Here is an 18993-nt window from a genome sequence, read left to right as displayed (position 1 = left end):
TGGCCTCAACTCACACGGCGTATCTCAAGATGAAGATGCCGGCACCTCGTGGACCCTTGACTGTGGTGGGAAACTACAAGGTCTCACTGGAAACAGCTTCAGCCGGATCAAACCTGGCAGAATCACTGGTGATTGCTGAAGAAAAGAGGAGGATGCAAACTGCGGTTGCGCTGGCTCAGTCCTCACAGCTGAGTTTAGCGGCAATGAGTGCAAACCTGGGCGCACCGGCATTTAAGCCGACAAAAGAAACAAAGGACATTGTGCTGGATCCGGCTTACCCTGAGCGCACCGTTCGTATCGGTGCCGGTATGAATGAGGCATAGGAAAGCGCGCTCGTCAGCTTCCTCCGTGAGAATCGGAATATCTTTGCCTGGTCTACTGATGACTTGGTAGGTGTTCCGAGGGAGCTGGCTGAGCACTCATTAAATGTCCGGAAAGATGCAAAGCCGGTAAGGCAGCCGCTGCGCCGGTTTGCTGAGGACAGGAGAAAGATCATTGGAGAAGAGGTGACAAAATTACTGGTTGCCGGTTTCATTGTGGAAGTACTGCACACTGAGTGGCTAGCCAATCCGGTGCTGGTCGAGAAGAAGAAAGAAGAGAACATGGAAGCAAAAGCTCCAAAGGTGTGGCGCATGTGCATCGACTACACCAACTTGAACAAAGCTTGCCCGAAGGACCCTTTCCCTTTACCCAGGATCGATCAAGTGATTGATTCCACTGCAGGGTGTGAGCTGTTGTCTTTCTTGGATGCTTATTCCGGTTTCCACCAAATTCCCTTGAAAAAAGAAGATCAAATAAAAACTGCGTTCATTACCCCGCACGGGGCTTATTGCTATGTCACTATGCCTTTTGGTTTGCGCAACGCTGGTGCAACGTACCAGCGCTGTATGCAAAAATGCTTGTTTGATCAAATTGGAAAAAATGTGCAAGTCTACGTGGACGATGTCGTGGTGAAAACTAAGGTAAAAGAAACCTTAATCGATGACCTCCGGCAAACATTTGATAACTTGAGAAGATTCCGGATGAAACTCAATCCGGCGAAATGTACCTTTGGTGTCCCCTGTAAGCAAGTTGCTTGGCTTTCTCGTATCAAGCCGAGGCATTGAGGTCAATCCGGTAAAAATCCGGGCAATTGAAAGAATGACTATACCGCGCGATCTAAAAGACGTGCAAAAGTTTACCGGAAGCTTGGCATCGCTAAGCCGGTTCATAAGCAGGTTGGGAGAAAAAGCTCTGCCGCTCTATGCTCTCATGAAAAAATCTGACATGTTAAATGCATGCCCCTCGAGCGGACGCAGCGTTTAAAGAGCTGAAAACTATGTTGGCCACAGCGCCTATACTGGCTTCACCTCTAGAAAGGGAGCCTATGCTATTGTATATAGCGGCAACAAACCGGGTTGTGAGCGTAGTGGTTTTGGTTGAAAGAGAAGAGGAAGGAAAAACCGTCCAGAGGCCGGTATACTACCTGAGCGAAGTGCTCTCCCTCTCAAAGCAAAACTACCCTCACTTCCAAAAGATGACCTATGGTGTGTACATGGCCGCCACAAAGCTTAAGCATTATTTTGAAGAACACCCCATGAAAGTGGTGAGCGAGGCACCCATTTCCGATATCATGTGCAACAAGGACGCTAGCGGTAGGATTGCAAAGTGGGCAATCCAAATATCACCATATGTGCCTGTGTATGAAAGGAGAGATGCCATAAAATCACAAGCTTTGGCTGATTTCCTCGTTGATTGGGCGGAAATGCAATACAAACCGCCAGATCAGAGAATAGAATACTGGAAGATGCACTTCGACGGATCCAAATTGAAAGAGGGTCTAGGCGCTGGTGTGGTGCTTACCTCGCCCAAGGGAGATCATCTCCGGTATGTTCTGCAAGTGCATTTCAGGGCATCGAATAATGTCGCTGAGTATGAGGCTCTGATCCATGGGCTCAAGGTAGCAAAAGAAATCGGTGTGCACCGGATCATTTGCTATGGAGATTCAGATCTTGTGGTGCAGCAATGTTCCGGAGATTGGGACGCAAAAGATGCTAACATGGCTTTGTACCGGTTTCACGTGCAAAAGATTGCCGGCTTCTTTGAAGGCTGTGAGTTTCACCATGTACCGCGAGCGGAAAACGAAGCCGCGGATGCTTTGTCCAAACTGGGCTCATCTAGGCAGGAAATTCCTCCCGGAATAGCCTTGGAACACTTAAGAGTACCATCAATCAAACCAAGCCTGGAATCGGAATCAATTTTCGTACCGGAATCACACATAGTACCCATGGACATTGATGAAGGGAACCCGGGGACTGCTCCGGTAAACTCGGGGACTGCTCCGGCAAGCTCGGGGACTGTTGCAGCCGCACCGGAAGAAACAATGCTGGTGGATAGCATGGAGATAGATGCACCAGTATTCCTGGTTCGAGAGACACCGTCATGGGTCAAACCTATTAAGGAATTCCTGATCAACGGCACCTTGCCGGATGACGAAAATGAATCAAGAAGAATCCAAAGAAGGTCCAAGGCATACACATTCATCAATGGTGAGGTGTACAAGAGAAGCGTTACCGGTGTCCTTCAAAGATGTGTGGAACCGGAAGAAGGAAAAGAAATGCTTGAGGAGATTCACCAAGGAGAATGTGGGCATCATGCTTCATCAAGGGCGCTGGTAGCAAAAGTGTTCCGGCACGGGTTCTATTGGCCCACTGCTTTGGAAAACGCTGAGGATTTGGTAAGAAAATGCAACGGGTGCCAGAGGTACGCCAAGCAAAATCATACCCCAGCATCCGGTTTAAAAACCATACCGTTAACATGGCCATTCGCTGTTTGGTGCTTGGATATGGTTGGCCCATTCAAAACTGCAAGCGGTAGCATGACTCACATCTTGGTTATGGTGGATAAATTCACCAAGTGGCTAGAAGTGAAACCCATCGCAAAGTGTGACGGGCACACAGCTGTGAAGTTCTTAAAGGATGTCATTTTGCGGTATGGATACCCGCATAGCATCATCACTGACAATGGAACCAACTTTGCTCAAGGTGAGTTCAAAAGGTTTTGTGAGGACAACAACATCCGGTTGGATTTGTGCTCGGTGGCACACCCGCAGGGCAATGGCCAAGTGGAAAGAATGAATGCTTTGGTACTTTCCGGTATCAAACCAAGGCTCATCGAAGCGGTAGAAAAGTCACCAGGGTGTTGGCTTGATGAGCTACCATCGGTGTTGTGGAGCATAAGAACAACTCCAAACCGGTCCACCGGGTACACTCCATTCTTCATGGTATACGGAGTAGAAGCGGTCATACCAACCGACATCATTCATGATTCACCAAGGGTACAGCTCTATACTGAGCAAGAGGTCAAAGAGGCCAGAGAAAATGATGTAGACTTTCTAGAAGAAGCAAGAGAGTTGGCTTTGGCAAGAACAGCCATTTACCAGCAAAACCTCAGACGCTATCATAGCCGGAAGGTTAACCCGAGAGTTTTCCGGGAAGGAGATCTGGTGCTACGCCTAGTGCAGCTCACTGAAGGCCGGCATAAGCTCTCACCACCATGGGAAGGTCCCTTCATTGTGAGCAAAGCTCTTCACAATGACTCCTATTACTTGATCGATGCACAGGAGTGGAAAAAAGGAAAGGCGGACAAATCCGGAGAGGAGAGCAAGCGTCCATGGAACGTAGCTCTGTTGCGTCCTTTCTACTCTTGAAGTTGTGGAGTAAGAAGTTCCTTTTTGTACCTTATATGCTATGAATAAAAAGATGTCGGAACCTCGAATGAATCTCGGGGACTACCCCAACCTAAGTTGCATGCAACCTGTTTATTTTTTCAGTTCACCGGTTGCTTGGTGAACATTTTTTCTTTCCGGTTTAGTAGCGTGCTAAACCTACCGGAGTCTTCGACTCTGCTGCTGTCCGCAAACCGGCTTCATGGCAAGCAAGATAAACCGGTAGCAACTAAGCACGCGAACTGCGAAAAGAGAGAGTGGGAACAAACAATCCGGAAAATTTAGCTAACCCCGGTCAAACCGGTTTTTTGCAAAATTTCGAAGTTATTTCTAAGTTCAAGAAAATGCTTGTTTGGTGAAAGAACCTTGTGCTCATATGCCAAAGAACGCCCAGAGAAGGCAGGCAGAGCCAAGGCAAAAGAACCAAGTGTGCATCGAATTGGATGCGGAAACAATTTGGAAATCTTTGCAGTGCAGGATAAAATCAAAACCATGAGCAAATATGCTAAGGCAAACTTAAGATAATTAACTACCGGTATAACTTACCAGCATAGACTGTTGTGCAGCAACCAAAAGCAAATTTAGAGTTTTACATCATAAACCCCAGCATACCGGGGTAGAATTTAACGAGGCATTGTTTTAAGTCAAACAGGACAACCAGATATTTCACAGGCAAACATTGAACGGTAGAAGATCAGGCAGCGGGGGCTTCCGGAGGAGCATCGCCAGCACCGGCATCACCCAGAGGCTCCTCCTCGGCTTCATCCTCCTCCTCGTCGAGATAGTCTTGGACGTCAGGAGGGGGAGGGATGAAGGTGCGCATATCGGCGTACTACGCGATGTGGTACACGCGATCCTGCCGCTTAGCGGTGAGGATCGGGTCCAAATCGGTTTCCGCGCCTTCGCGCACTCCGGTGAGGGCGTCCAAGTTCAGCTCCGGATACCACGAATAGGCGACGCGGAGTGCAGAGTCTGCTCCAGCGCGGGCAGCGGAGCACTGCCACTCACGGATCCTCCTGCCGGCACCCTTGAGGCGGTCGCTGATCAGCGAGAAGGTATCCGGCACCACCTCGCCAGGCCACAGAGTCCTGAAGAGCTGGGTAGCTACATCAGGAATGTCAGAGAGGTTACGATCAATGGCGCGCATGTGAGACACTCGCACGTTCAGCACAACCAGATGGTCATAGGGGGTCCACGGCACGCCAAGATTCTCCTGGGCCTGGCCAGCACGATGCTCCTCAACCCTCTTGATGGCGAACCTCTGAGAGTCTGGGAAGAGGCCTGCGCAAAGAAAGAAAGAGGCTAAGAAAAGGCTTCCGGAAGAAACTGTAACCGGAAGGAAAGATAACAGAAGAAAATGCAATCGGAAGAAAAAAGCTTATAAGTAGAAATCGGAAAAGGGAAAAGGAAGAAACTTACGGTAGGCATGTGCATCAGTTTGCACGACCAGCCGTTCGTACTCCTTCTGCTCCGCCTCGAGCCGCGCGGCCTTCTCCTCGGCAGCTTTCCGCACCTTAGCCAGCTCCTCCAGCTCAGCCTGCAACACCATGTTGGAGTTGCCGGCATCCTCAAGAGCCTCATGCATCTTGGCCGCTGCGTCAGCTTCAGCAGCTTTCAGAGCCTTAGCATGGTCAAGGCCCAGCTGAATGAACTGGGACTTGAGCTCCTGGTAGCTGGTCTTGTGGGCACTTAGCTCCTCCTGATGCTGCCGGATGAGCTGATCCTTCTCCCCTGAAACCCAGAAAAGAAGATGTTAACAAAGTTGTACTGTTAAGATGAAAAGAAAAGTAAGCCAACCGGAAAACAGGAAAGTCATACGTTGGGCGGCGGCGAGCTGCTCCTTCAAGGCTTCGATGGAGGCTTCCGGGATCACTGTTAAACAAAAATCATAAGTGTTAGGAGGAGGAAAAGTTTCCGGTAAAAAGATGCCGATGGTACAAAAACTGAACTTGGCACTTATCATGTGCCTCAGCAAGGTCCCGGTGCTCCCATAGAAGCTCCTCAAAGAGGACCTTTCGAGCGTCAGCCGTGAGCTGTTCAAGAAAAAGAGGTTAGTTAAACTTTAGCGCTAAGAACAAGGTTCTCAACCCGAAACTCGGGGACTGGCAGTGCTAGTTTCGCGTGTTTTTAAGCTAAGTTTTGCGCTAAGAACAAGGTTCTTAACCCGAAACTCGGGGACTGGCAGTGCTAGTTTGGCGCGTTTTTAAGCTAAGTTTTGCGCTAAGAACAAGGTTCTTAACCCCAAACTCGGGGACTGGCAATGCCGGTTTCGCGCTAAGTTTTTTAAGTTAAGTTTTGTGCTAAGAGCTGTGCTCTCACCACAAAACTCGGGGACTGGGAAGATAGACAAGAGAGAAACCGGCATGAAACTGAAGAAAAGATAGAAAAAATCCGGAAGTAAGGAAACCAGCAAAAGTTAAAAAGAGTTGCTGGAAACTTACCCTCAGATTGTTCGTGGAGTCAAACCACGCATTGTCAAGCTCCTTCACGGCTCGGCGGAGCCGCATGAAATGCTCCTCGGAACATCGGTCCCCAGCGGGATCTGGCGCCGGCTGCCTGTCCTTGCCCACGCCGCGGGTCACCGGGGTCACATCCGCGGCGTTCCACTTCTGGGCATAGGGCAGCAGATGCCCCAGCTCCCGGCCCCCGCGCCGGAACTCAGTGATGCGACCGAGCAAGCCGGTGGCCTTCTCGCTGGCAGCGCTAGCAGCCTTGGAGACGTGCAGCACCAGGGACTGCTGACCGTCAGAGGGGGCCTTGGAGGCCGTCGCCTTCCCCTTGATAAGCTTGGAGAGCTTGGGCGGCGGCGCAGTGGGAGCAGCCCCGGCGGGCTTGGTGCGAGGCGCATCCTGCGGTGGCGTTGGAGCGGTTCTTGGAGAAGGGGGTGCGCTAGGAGCACCACCCAAGTTGGAACTTTCCGGCACGGAAGTTTCCGGCGCGGAAGTTGTCTTCTTTTCAAGGACGGGAGGAACCAAAGGTTCCGCCCGCCCGGCAGCTTCTTCCTCGGCGCCGATGTTGCTGGCGCCGGTATCCTGGTTCTCTGGAGGGAAGAAAGAATCCTCCTCCATGCGGTGTTCTGGCGGTGTAGGGGCCGCACGCCCCGAACTTGTTGTGCCCCCCAGAGGGGAGGCAGAGGTGTTGCCGGCACCAGATGGTGCCGGGCTTGAGCGAGTAGGAGGGGTTGAGGTCCTTGCGGAACCTTCAGAGCCCGCTGGCCTTGAGCCAAGCTTGAGCGCAGGGCTAAGAAAAAGAAAGAAAAACAGTTGGGAAAAAGAAACCGGAAAAAGAACTTGGCAAAAAGAGGCAAGCAAGAAAACAAGAAACTTACCCGGAGGCGGTCGGCATCTGCTTGCGGCCATAGCGCCGCATGCCCACTTCCTTCTCCCCCAAGGGCTCCGTCCGGAAGCGCTTAGAGGGAGGAGCCTGGCTGGAACCGGCATCAGATGCCGGCGCCTTGTTCTTCTGGCCCTGGGCCATGAGCTTGTCCACAAACTCATGACCGGCCTCGGCCCGCAGGGGCGGCGCGTGCTCGTGGATCTAAGAGTTCAAGACAGGTAAGAAAAGATCCGCAAAAGAATAATAATGAGAGAAGCAGAAGAAACCGGAAAAGAAAGGTACCTCCAGCAAGGTCAGGTCATCGGAAGACCCGGTTGGCTTCGGCGGAGATCTGCCAAGGCGCGAAGCTGGGGTCTTGCCCATCTTCAGATCCTTCCAACGGATGTAAGGATCCGGGTCGACGGAATCAAGCGCGCGCTTCACGCAGATCCCACGCCGCTCTGCGTGAATGGTGGGGAAGCGGTCCTTGGCCTGAAACAAGAAAAAGAAGATTAACAAGAGTAAAAAGTTACCGGCAAACCGACCCTAATTGCGTAATCTCTTACTTCTTGGGTCGGAGGGTTAGTAGTGCTGAGGGGAAGGAGGCCCCATTCCCAGTCAAACGGCATGGCAGTTTGGCAGATCTGCCTAGCCTTGCGGACGACGTCCTTCTTGCTAAGAGGACGGCCGGTGATCTTGGTGGGATCGCCAGGACCATACATCTCGCTCATCCTATGCTGCCGGTGCTTGAGAGGAAGCACCCGGCGCGAGATAAAAGTGCGGATGATATCATCCGAGCAGATGTTAGTCTCCTTCTTCAAAGTTGCCATGAAGCGCACCACCCGGTTGATTTCGATGTGATCCGTCTTCGGGTTGTAGCTCCAATTGGCTCTGCTGGGCGGCGCCGCGTTGAAGGGCGGCAGATCAATGAGATTCGCGGGGCCGTTGTTCTTCACGTAGAAGAAGGTCCCTTGCCAAGCGCGGCAGGACTCGAGGCCGGTGAATTTGAAGAAAGTGCTCCCTTGGCGGGAGCCGACGATGCAAGACCCGCACTGCACGGGCGGTTTGGGCTTAGGAATTTTCTTGCCCTGAATGGAATTAATCCGCAGAGCAAAGAAGCGGGCAAACGTCTCACGAGTGGGACGAATGCCAATATAGGCCTCCATGAAGGTGGCAAAACAGGAAAGATAAAAAATGGCGTTGCCAGGGAGGTGGTGAGGTTGAAGTTCATAGAAATCTAGGAACTCCCGGAAAAAAGGCGATGCAGGAAGGCCGAAGCCACGCTCAAAGTGAGCGAGGAAAACAACGTGTTCACTGGGCTGGAGCACCGGTTCGATCTCGTCACCGGGAAGCCGGCAGGTTACTCCTTCCGGAATCCTGCGGGACCGGTATAGCCAATCGATCTCGTATTTGGTAACATTGGAGCCCATCCAGGCTCCACGAGTGATAGGGGAAGGCTCTACGCCGGAAGCTTGGCTAGAGCTACCGGATTCTTGGTGGCTACCGGATTCTTGGAGGCTACCGGATTCTTGCTGGCTACCGGAATCGGTATCCATCGGATCTGAAGCCGTAGATCTACCGGAAGATTGTCTACGCCGGCTACCGGAGGAGGAAGCAGAAGAAGAAGTAGAGGAAGATTCCTCGCTAGACATTGGTTTGGAGGCGAAAAAACAGAAATCCCACAGTTGAACCCCGCGCGAAGATCTACGAGTAAGAAGAAAATCAAAGAAAAAGAGGAAATAAAAACACTGTCGACCCAAGATCTAGAAAACAAGCTAAGGGCAAGCAAAGTGAGATTGGAACTAACCTGAGGCGGAGCGGTTGCTGGGGAAGAGGTTCAGCGGCGAAGCAACGGGCCTGCGGTCGCCGGCGAGCACCGTCGACGGCGAAGCGGTGAAGGGCGCGAAGAAGCGAGAATGTTGCGGTCGCAACGGAGGCGCTGCGAAAGATTTCCGCACGGCGAGGTCCGGCGGAGACGCGACGTGAGTTCGCCGGACGGCAAAGCTCGCGCGGACGACGGCGAACGAAGAACGGCGGAGGCGCAGAGAGCGAGGAGCACTGTGCGCGAAGAATGGGGAATGCGAGAAGAGGAAGAAGAGGCGACGGTTCCAACTTAAATAGAAGGGAGAAGGTGGGCCGAAAACCGCCGGGCCGCGGCGGTTCGCTCCGCGGGCCGCGACGGTTCGCACCACGGGCCGCCACGTGGCGAGAAGGTACACGCGAGAAAATAAGAAAACACACGGAGGCACACACAGATCCGAAGTGGCTAGTGGGATCCGCAGAGGTGCATTTAATGCACGCGCGGGAGTCGAAGCGAAGTGACATCTGACAGTGGCACGCCAGTTAACAGTGCGCATGTCACTAACAGGCGCGGGGCCCGAGATATTCTCGACTTCGCCGAGGAAAGAGTAAATGCGGAAGATACCGAAGAAAAAAGATGCCGGAAGGCATCTTGTAAAGAGAGACAAGAAAAGTCCGTGCAAAGATGCCGGAGGATGCCTTGTAAAGAGAGAAAAGAAAAGTCCGTGCAAAGATGCCGGAGGACACCTTGCAAAGAGAGAAAAGAAAAGTCCGTGCAAAGATGCCGGAGGATACCTTGCAAAGGGAGAAAAGAAAAGTTCGGGCAATGATGCCAGATCCAAACTCAACGCCGGAGAAATTAAACCGGTATCCTAAAAACATGAGAACCTGGCATGGTCTGTAGGATAGAATCCGACAGACTATACCAGCTTCGGGGACTAATGTTGGGGGGATGACCCCCGGTATGCCAAAGGCATGCCAAACCGGATGGTTTGAGCCATCAAGATACCGGTTTAATATTCTTACCGGAGCACAAAGATAAGAGTTTGGTTAAGTGAAGCTAAGCCGGTATCCCCAATAGGGGTATACCGGAACCATATAAAGAAGATACCGGAAAGAAGGGCCTGTCGGCAGGACTGGTCAAAGATTCTCTTCAGAGCTAGAAGACAAGGATGAGCTAAGCAAAGAGGCTTTAATCAGAGCCCTGGCGCCAAAGAGAGAGGTGACACTGAAAGAAGCCGGAGGACGTCAGCGTCCCTGATTAAAGAAGACCCCGGCGTCATCCCTGATTAAAGTAGCTTTGTAAAGTAGTTTGTCCAGTCAAAGATGCCATTAGGGTTTCTTGTTCTGTAAGCCACCCTCTCCCATATATAAGGAGAGGGGGCACAACCTCTTACAGGCGCGTGTTAACAGAGGAGATTAGACGATAGACCTTGTATCCAAGACCCTGTAACCATGTTGAGATCAATGAAGCTAGCGATCTAGTAAAGAGTTCTTCCTCTTGTCTCTCTTCTTGCATACCGGCCTTTGGCTAAGTTCTTGAGGAAAGCATCCGGAAGTTCATCCCGTCTAGTCGCAAACCCTCCCCCGAATCCTCTAGCGCCCATTCGGCCCCAACTTAAGCCATCCCATGGCATCTGCTCGTTCGCCACGACGACACGTAATGATGCACGCCCCTTTGAGCTTGGTTTTTTTCCTGTTGAGCTCGGTTGGGTAACTTACTTTTAGCCCATGAGCATATACGTGACTTGAACTTATTTTGTACCTGCTAAGCGAAATATTTTTTACGCGTTATCTTTTAAATCTGGACCGTCAAAATTTATAACTAATGGTTGATTTTTCTTTTGTCTATGTGGAATCTACGTGGTACCTCTATTTTAGACTCCCCTATTATACTTTTAATATATAATAGACTAGGACCGGTTTGGTTGCTCCCGTTGCCGTTTCTCGCATCCAGTGAGAGAAAAATGGTTCGTTTGCTTGTTCACGAGAAAAAAATTTCCTGCAGAACGTTGTTTCTAAATCAGCCTTAAAGTGCTCAAAACTTGGACCGCCAAGATCGGCCGATTTCACCGTTTCCAGTCCTGCAGGCACGGGCGAGCGCAAAAGCAGACCTGCCAGGACTCTCTTATGTACTTCACCAAATCCCTTCTAATATACCCAGCCATGAAGAAGTGAGCCTAGCTCACTTGGTTATAGAAGTGGATGTAGAATCTAGCCACCCAAGTTTAAGTTCTCATGGACATAGATTTGGGTTCTTATTATTTCAAAAAAAAGTGAGTGTAGGGTCTTCCAATACCGTATTCATTTCAAAAAATATACCCAACTGTGCTTCGATTCAAGATAATATCTACATGAAAAAGATGTGTCGTGATGTTGTGATTCCAGTCCCGCGCTTGGTTCCTAGTTTCATCGAGTTTTTTAAATGTCTATTTTGTGTTCCTATTTGGAGCTTGGTTAGAATTTTTTGTCAAATTTGTGGCACTTGGTCTACCATTTGAAATTTACTTCGGGGAGTAGCTAGCTTCATCTTACTTCGGGATTCACTCGAGTAGGTTTTGAAAACAAAAGTCGCGGTACCAAGATGGGTTAGATATGTAAAGAAAAATTCCATGCTGAAGTTTCTCAATAAGGTTATGTTGCCTGAGTTTCTTTAGTCCAACCGCGCATTTGTGGCCACCCTTTACCATCTTTCCGCTCCAGTGTCTCACCGCTTGGCCGCCAGTGCAACCACCCACAATGCCGTGCCAGTGGTGCAGACATCAAGCATCTATGCTCCGCCGCCTAGGACCTATGCTCCATGCATATCAGTTCCGCAACCGCCAATTAAATTTGAATGAAATTTTAAATTGCCGTTTAAATTTAAGTTTTTTTCTTCAAATATATGCTTAGGGAATGCGGCTGGAAACATGCGTCCTCCAAACGTGGCACGAAGCGACCGCGTCCGCCAAAGGACCGATCCGTAACTTTTGCCGGACGCCATTTGGGTGACCCAAGTGAAAATGCCCTTTACTCCTTATTGTTTCTACCACTACTCCACTTACTTGGCACACGTGAACTAATTATGATGAAACTATGCAATATGGAAGAGGACCACTAGGCATACCCATAATTATAGTCGCAAGTCGCAACTGAACCTGCCAAGGTAGTCGTAGCGTCAAAGACGACGTCGAACGTGACTAAGAGCAATGCAATGTCATGTGTACTTGAACATCAAAGATAGGAATTGCCTCATGCACCTCAACAACCGTGAGATCTTCCATTGTTCCCGTTGCCTCCTACTCCCATGTTTTTATTTATTTTGGCCTCTCTACAGGGAGAGAGATGCAATGCTCGATGTATTGATCGGATGTATATGTCGGTACATATATAGGCCACGTCCTCGACTATATAAGTAAGGAGGCGGGCTCAATAATAAATACAAAGATATGTATCGCTATAAAATAACTACAGAGGATACACATCCGGATATACAAGATATGTATCTCAACACCCCCCCACAGTCGAAGCGTCGTCTGGTCGAAAGCATAGACTGGACCGAAACTCCTCAAATGATTCCGTAGGGAGATCCTTGGTCATGATATCCGCAAATTATTGGGAGGTGGGCACATGAAGTACTCGAATGTGTCCAAGTGCCACCTGTTCCCGAACAAAGTGGATGTCCACCTCAATATGCTTGGTGCGGCGATGGTGGACCGGGTTGGCGGAGAGGTAGACGGCGGAGATGTTGTCGCAGTAGACCACGATGGCTTTGGCGACAGGACATGAGAGATCAACGAGGAGTTGCCGCAGCCAGGAGACTTCAGCAACCGCGTTAGCAACAGCTCGGTACTCCGCTTCGGCGCTGGAGCGAGAGACCGTGGGCTGTTGCTTAGACGACCAGGAGATGAGCGAAGGTCCGAAGTAGACGCAGTTGCCAGACATGGAGTGACGCGTGTCGGGGCAACCTGCCCAATGGGCGTCTGAGTAGGCGACGATGTCCGTGGCGGTGGAGGCGTGGAGGGAGAGACCGAAGTCCATGGTACCACGAATGTAGCGGAGGATCCGCTTGACCGTAGCCCAATGAGGATCCCGCGGAGCGTGCATGTGAAGGCACACCTGCTGAATGGCATACTGCAGCTCGGGGCGAGTCAAGGTGAGGTACTGCAGGGCACCGACGATGGAGCGATAAGATGACGTGTCCGTGGCCAAGGAACCATCTGTGGCGAAGAGCTTGGACTTCGTGTCGACACGCGTGGCCGCGGGTTCGCAATTAAGCATACCGGCGCTGTCCAGGAGCTCATGGGCGTACTTGCGCTGATGGAGGAAGAAGCCGTCGGTGCGACGTACGACCTCGATGCCGAGGAAGTAGTGCAGGGACCCCAAGTCCTTGAGGGCAAACTCAGCGCGAAGACGCTCGGTGAGCTATCGCAGTAGGTCCGTGGAGCTGGCCGTTAAGATGATGTCATCGACATAGAGCAGCAGGTACGTGATACGTCTCAAACGTATCTATAATTTCTTATGTTCCATGCTACTTTTATGACAATACTCACATGTTTTATACACACTTTATGTCATTATTATGCATTTTCCGGCACTAACCTATTGACAAGATGCCGAAGCTCCAGTTCCTGTTTTGTGTTGTTTTTGGTTTCAGAAATCCTACAAAGAAATATTCTCGGAATTGGACGAAATCAACGCACAGGGTCTTATTTTTCCACGGAGCTTCCAGAAGACCGAGGAGCATACGAAGTGGGGCCACGAGGTGGCCAAACCATAGGGCGGCGCGGCCTGGATGTGGCCCGCGCCGGTCTATGGTGTGGGCCCCTCGTCAGCCCTCCGACTCTGCCCTCCCGCCTACTTAAACTCTCCGTCGCAAAAACCCTATTATCGAGAGCCACGATACGGAAAAAGTTCCAGAGACGCCGCCGCCAATCTCATCTCGGGGGATTCAGGAGATCACCTCCGGCACCCTGCCGGAGAGGGGAATCATCTCCCGGAGGACTCTACATCACCATGATCGCCTCCAGACTGATGTGTGAGTAGTTCATCCTTGGACTATGGGTCCATGACAGTAGCTAGATGGTTGTCTTCTCCTCATTGTGCTAACATGTTAGATCTTGTGAGCTGCCTATCATGATCAAGATCATCTATTTGTAATGCTACATGTTGTGTTTGTTGGGATCCGATGAATATGGAATACTATGTCAAGTTGATTATTGATCTATCATATATGTGTTGTTTATGATCTTGCATGCTCTCCGTTGCTAGTAGAGGCTCTGGCCAAGTTGATACTTGTGACTCCAAGAGGGAGTATTTATGCTCGATAGTGGGTTCATGCCTCCATTGAATCTGGGACAGTGATAGAAAGTTCTAAGGTTGTGGATGTGCTGTTGCCACTAGGGATAAAACATCAATGCTTTGTCTAAAGATATTTGTGTTGATTACATTACGCACCATACTTAATGCAATTGTCTGTTGTTTGCAACTTAACACTGGAAGGGGTGCGGATGCTAACCCGAAGGTGGACTTTTTAGGCATAGATGAATGCTGGATAGCGGTCTATGTACTTTGTCGTAATGCCCTAAGTAAATCTCATATTAATCATCATGATATGTATATGAATTGTTATGCCCTCTCTATTTGTCAATTGCCCAACTGTAATTTGTTCACCCAACATGCTATTTATCTTATTGGAGAGACACCACTAGTGAACTGTGGACCCTGGTCCATTCTTTTACATCTGAATACAATCTACTGCAATTATTGTTCTCTGCTGTTCTTCGCAAACAAACATCATTTTCCACACCATACATTTAATCCTTTGTTTACAGCAAGCCGGTGAGATTGACAACCTCACTGTTACGTTGGGGCAAAGTATTTTGATTGTGTTGTGCAGGTTCCACGTTGGCGCCGAAATCCCTGGTGTTGCGCCGCACTACACTCCGTCACCAACGACCTTCACGTGGCCCTTGACTCCTACTGGTTCGATAAACCTTGGTTTCTTACTGAGGGAAACTTGCTGCTATACGCATCACACCTTCCACTTGGGGTTCCCAACGGGCGTGTGCTTTACGCGTCATCAAGCTAAATTTCTGGCGCCGTTGTCGGGGAGATCAAGACACGCTGCAAGGGGAGTCTCCCACATCCAATCTCTTTACTTTGTTATTGTATTGATTTACTTTATTTTATTTACTGCTTTGTTTGTTCTCTATATCAAAAACACAAAAAATTAGTTACTTGCATTACTTTATTTACTGTCTTGTTTGCGTTCTCTATATCAAAAACACAAAAAATTAGTTACTTGCATTACTTTATTTAGTTTGCTTTATTTACTACTGCTAAAATGGGTACTCCTGAGAATACTAAGTTGTGTGACTTCACTAGCACAAATAATAATGATTTCATATGCACACCTATTGCTCCACCTGCTACTACAACAGAATTTTATGAAATTAAACCTGCTTTACTTAATCTTGTTATGAGAGAGCAATTTTCTGGTGTTAGTTCTGATGATGCTACTGCCCATCTTAATAATTTTGTTGAACTATGTGAAATGCAAAAGTATAAGGATGTAGATGGTGACATTATAAAATTGAAATTGTTTCCTTTCTCCTTAAGAGGAAGATCTAAAGATTGGTTGCTATCTTTGCCTAAAAATAGTATTGATTCTCGGACTAAATGTAAGGATGCTTTCATTGGTAGATATTATCCTCCTGCTAAAATTATATCTTTGAGAAGTAGCATAATGAATTTTAAGCAATTGGATAATGAGCATGTTGCCCAAGCATGGGAAAGAATGAAATCTTTGGTAAAGAATTTCCCTACCCATGGACTGACTACTTGGATGATCATCCAAACCTTTTATGCATGACTGAATTTTTCTTCGCAGAACCTATTGGATTCAGCTGCTGGGGTACTTTTATGTCCATCACGTTGGGCGCCGCAACAAAGCTTCTTGATGATATGATGATCAACTACTCTGAATGGCACACGGAAAGAGCTCCACAAGGTAAGAATGTAAATTCTGTTGAAGAAACCTCCTCCTTGAGTGTAACACCCCAAATTTGAAAACAAAGAGAAAATAAATTTCCCTTTTTCAAAAATGAGAACCAACAAAAACTTTTCCTACATAGAGTGCTATGCATAGTGCTCCTACCAAATACTTGTGTTTTGCCATGATTGTGTGTTTATTATTTTTGAACACATTCCCAAAACCCTAAACCCTAACCTTCTCAAAAACAAAGGGGATCAATTCTGAGAAACCCAAAATAAAAGAAACAGACATATGTGGGCATATAACCCTAATATGTAAATCTTGAACCCTACCTTTCTTATTTTGCTAAATGGTGGTGAACCATGGTGAACCCCACTAAACCCTAAACCTCATCCCTCTTGTCACCAACCTTTGAAAAACAAAATAAAAAGGAAAGATCTTAAATAAGAAAAAGGCATATGCAAGCCTATGGCTACTTTTTGCAAATACTAAACTTTGCTTTGTCTACCTTGGTAGATGGTTTGGAAATACCTCAACAAACCTGAATTAAGGCTTAAGAGCATCTCCAGCAGGCGCGCTATATCGCGGTGCGCTAAACCTCAGATTCTGCGCGCTGTAAACCGTTGCCGCGCGCCGGAGCGATTTCTCCCCCGCCGGGTGCGCCATTTTGCAGCGCGCGTTGGCGCGGTAAAATAGCACCTCCGCCGGACGCGCCATTTTGCAGCGCGCGGGCGCGGCGCAAATGACAAACACACACAAGTATGCATCCAACAAGATCGAACAATATATAAAAATTCACAAATAAATTGTACCATCCAAATACAATACATTGTTCACAACAATACTTCACACCAAATACAACACGTCCAACATACAACAATACAACATGGTTTTCAGACAATACAACACATAGTTTTCAAACAAATACACCAAATATGCAACTATTGTTGTCCATTCCAATTCCACCATTCTTCCATGAGATCTTTTTGAAGCTCATCATGTATGTCGTTGCACCGAATGGCATGGTATGAGGCAATGAATCGGGCAATCCTATGTGCGGATCTCCTCACTTAAACGGGAACCCCCATCAAGTCGTAGTGGGTATGATCCACATCTTTTCCGCGATCATCCTCTATAATCATGTTGTGCATGATTACACACACGGTCATGATATACCAAAGGCATTATTGATCCCAAAATCTAGCCGGTCCTCTAACAATGGCAAATTGGGCTTGCAAAATCCCAAATGCTCTCTCTACATCTTTCCTAGCCGCCGCTTGTGCATTGTGGAATTGGGTTTGCTTCTTACCTCTTGGTTGAATAATTGGCTTCACAAATGTTTGCCACCTTGGATATATGCCGTCGGCGAGGAAGTAGCCATAGTTGTACTTGTGGCCATTTGCTTCAAACTCCACCAATGGACCTTCCCGAATTGCAAGTCTTGTCATTAGTGGTGACCGTTGAAGAACATTGATGTCATTGCAAGATCCGGGCATTCCAAAGAAAGCATGCCATATCCAAGTCTCTTGGTCGGTCACCGCTTCAAGTACTATGGTGGCATCCTTCTTGTAGCCTTTGAATTGTCCATGCCATGCCGCTGGACAATTCTTCCAACTCCAATGCATACAATCAATGGAACCAAGCATACCGGGAAACCCCCGGTTGGCGTTGATCTCCAAAAGTCTTGCCGTGTCTTGAGCATTGGGGGCTCTCAAGTATGTGGAGCCAAAGACATTGACAATTGCAACGACAAAGCGCTTCACACACAAGATAGAAGTGCTCTCTCCCATGGCCAAATGATCATCAATAAGATCCGCCGGTATACCATATGCCAACATACGCAAGGCGGCGGTCACCTTTTGATATGTGCTATGACCAAGTTCTCCGGCGGCATTCCTCCTTTGCTCAAAGAAGCGATCATATTTGGTGACCTCCGATGCAATGTGCTTGAACAAGTTGAGACTCATCCGGAAACGCCGCCGAAAATAGCTTTCGGGGAAAATCGGATTCTCATTGAAATACGACCGCATCAACTTCTCATGCCCTTCAATCCTTTCTCTCCACAACTTCTGTCTACCGAACACCGATCCACCAAATTTTGGCCTCTTAACGGCGCGGTATGCTAATAGTATCGATATGTTCTCCTCTTCTTCTTGGTCGAACTCGTCATCCGATGAATCATATGATGAACTCTACAAACATATGTATAAAATTACTTCACTATGAACTATTGTAGATAATTGGCGAGTAATAGAGGCCGGCCGGCGGAGGTTCATACCTTGCGAGCAAATGGGCGAGCACCATGGGCGTGCCATGTTGCTAGCAAGCTCGAGGACGACGAGGACGACATGTCGACGCCTGCGCGGAGGAGAATGCGACGGCGGCGCGAAGGGGGCCACGGAGAAGGAGCGCCGACTAAAACTCGTCGTTGGCGGCAGCGCGAGCGACACAGTGCGGCGGAGCGTCCGCCGCTACCAGGAGGAGGTGAGGGCGATGCGGATCTACGACGCGGCGGCGCGCAGAAGCGGGGGCGGCGGCGGAGTCGACCGGCGGTGGCTGGATTTCGCGCTGGCGGTAGGTGGGGAAATGAGGGCGCGGGCGCGGGGGGGAGGAAATTTCCAGCCGTTGACTTTTTCGCGCTTGGACGAGCGTTGCCGCGTGATACGTCTCCGACGTATCGATAATTTCTTATGTTCCATGCCACATTATTGATGTTATCTACATGTTTTATGCACACTTTATGTCATATTCGTGCATTTTCTGGAACTAACCTATTAACAAGATGCCGAAGTGCCAGTTGCTGTTTTCTGCTGTTTTTGGTTTCAGAAATCCTAGTAACGAAATATTCTCGGAATTGGACGAAATCAACGCCCAGGGTCCTATTTTGCCACGAAGCTTCCAGAAGTCCGAAGAAGAGACGAAGAGGGGCCACGAGGGGGCCACACCCTAGGGCGGCGCGGCCCCCCCCTTGGCCGTGCGGCCCTGTGGTGTGGGCCCTCGTGCCGCCTCTTGACCTGCCCTTCCGCCTACTTAAAGCCTCCGTGACGAAACCCCCAGTACCGAGAGCCACGATACGGAAAACCTTCCAGAGACGCCGCCGCCGATCCCATCTCGGGGGATCCAAGAGATCGCCTCCGGCACCCTGCCGGAGAGGGGAATCATCTCCCGGAGGACTCTACGCCGCCATGGTCGCCTC

The 18993-nt window shown here is 49.2% G+C and overlaps 1 protein-coding gene across 1 annotated transcript; it reads right to left on the bottom strand.

Moving 5' to 3' along the window:
• Positions 1-12412: 12412 nt before the first annotated feature.
• On the bottom strand, positions 12413-18147 carry LOC127339297 (uncharacterized mitochondrial protein AtMg00810-like). The gene is made up of 3 exons (XM_071827172.1): positions 18076-18147; positions 12518-13225; positions 12413-12460 (listed from the first exon to the last, which is right to left on the bottom strand). The coding sequence occupies exons 1-3, from the start codon at positions 18145-18147 to the stop codon at positions 12413-12415; spliced, it is 828 nt and encodes a 275-aa protein (XP_071683273.1).
• Positions 18148-18993: the final 846 nt, after the last annotated feature.

The sequence above is a fragment of the Lolium perenne genome, chromosome 3, assembly GCF_019359855.2.
Source record: "Lolium perenne isolate Kyuss_39 chromosome 3, Kyuss_2.0, whole genome shotgun sequence".
Classification (NCBI taxonomy): domain Eukaryota; kingdom Viridiplantae; phylum Streptophyta; class Magnoliopsida; order Poales; family Poaceae; genus Lolium; species Lolium perenne.
Note: the sequence above shows the minus strand (reverse complement) of the source record. Positions and strands in the feature narration are given on the sequence as shown.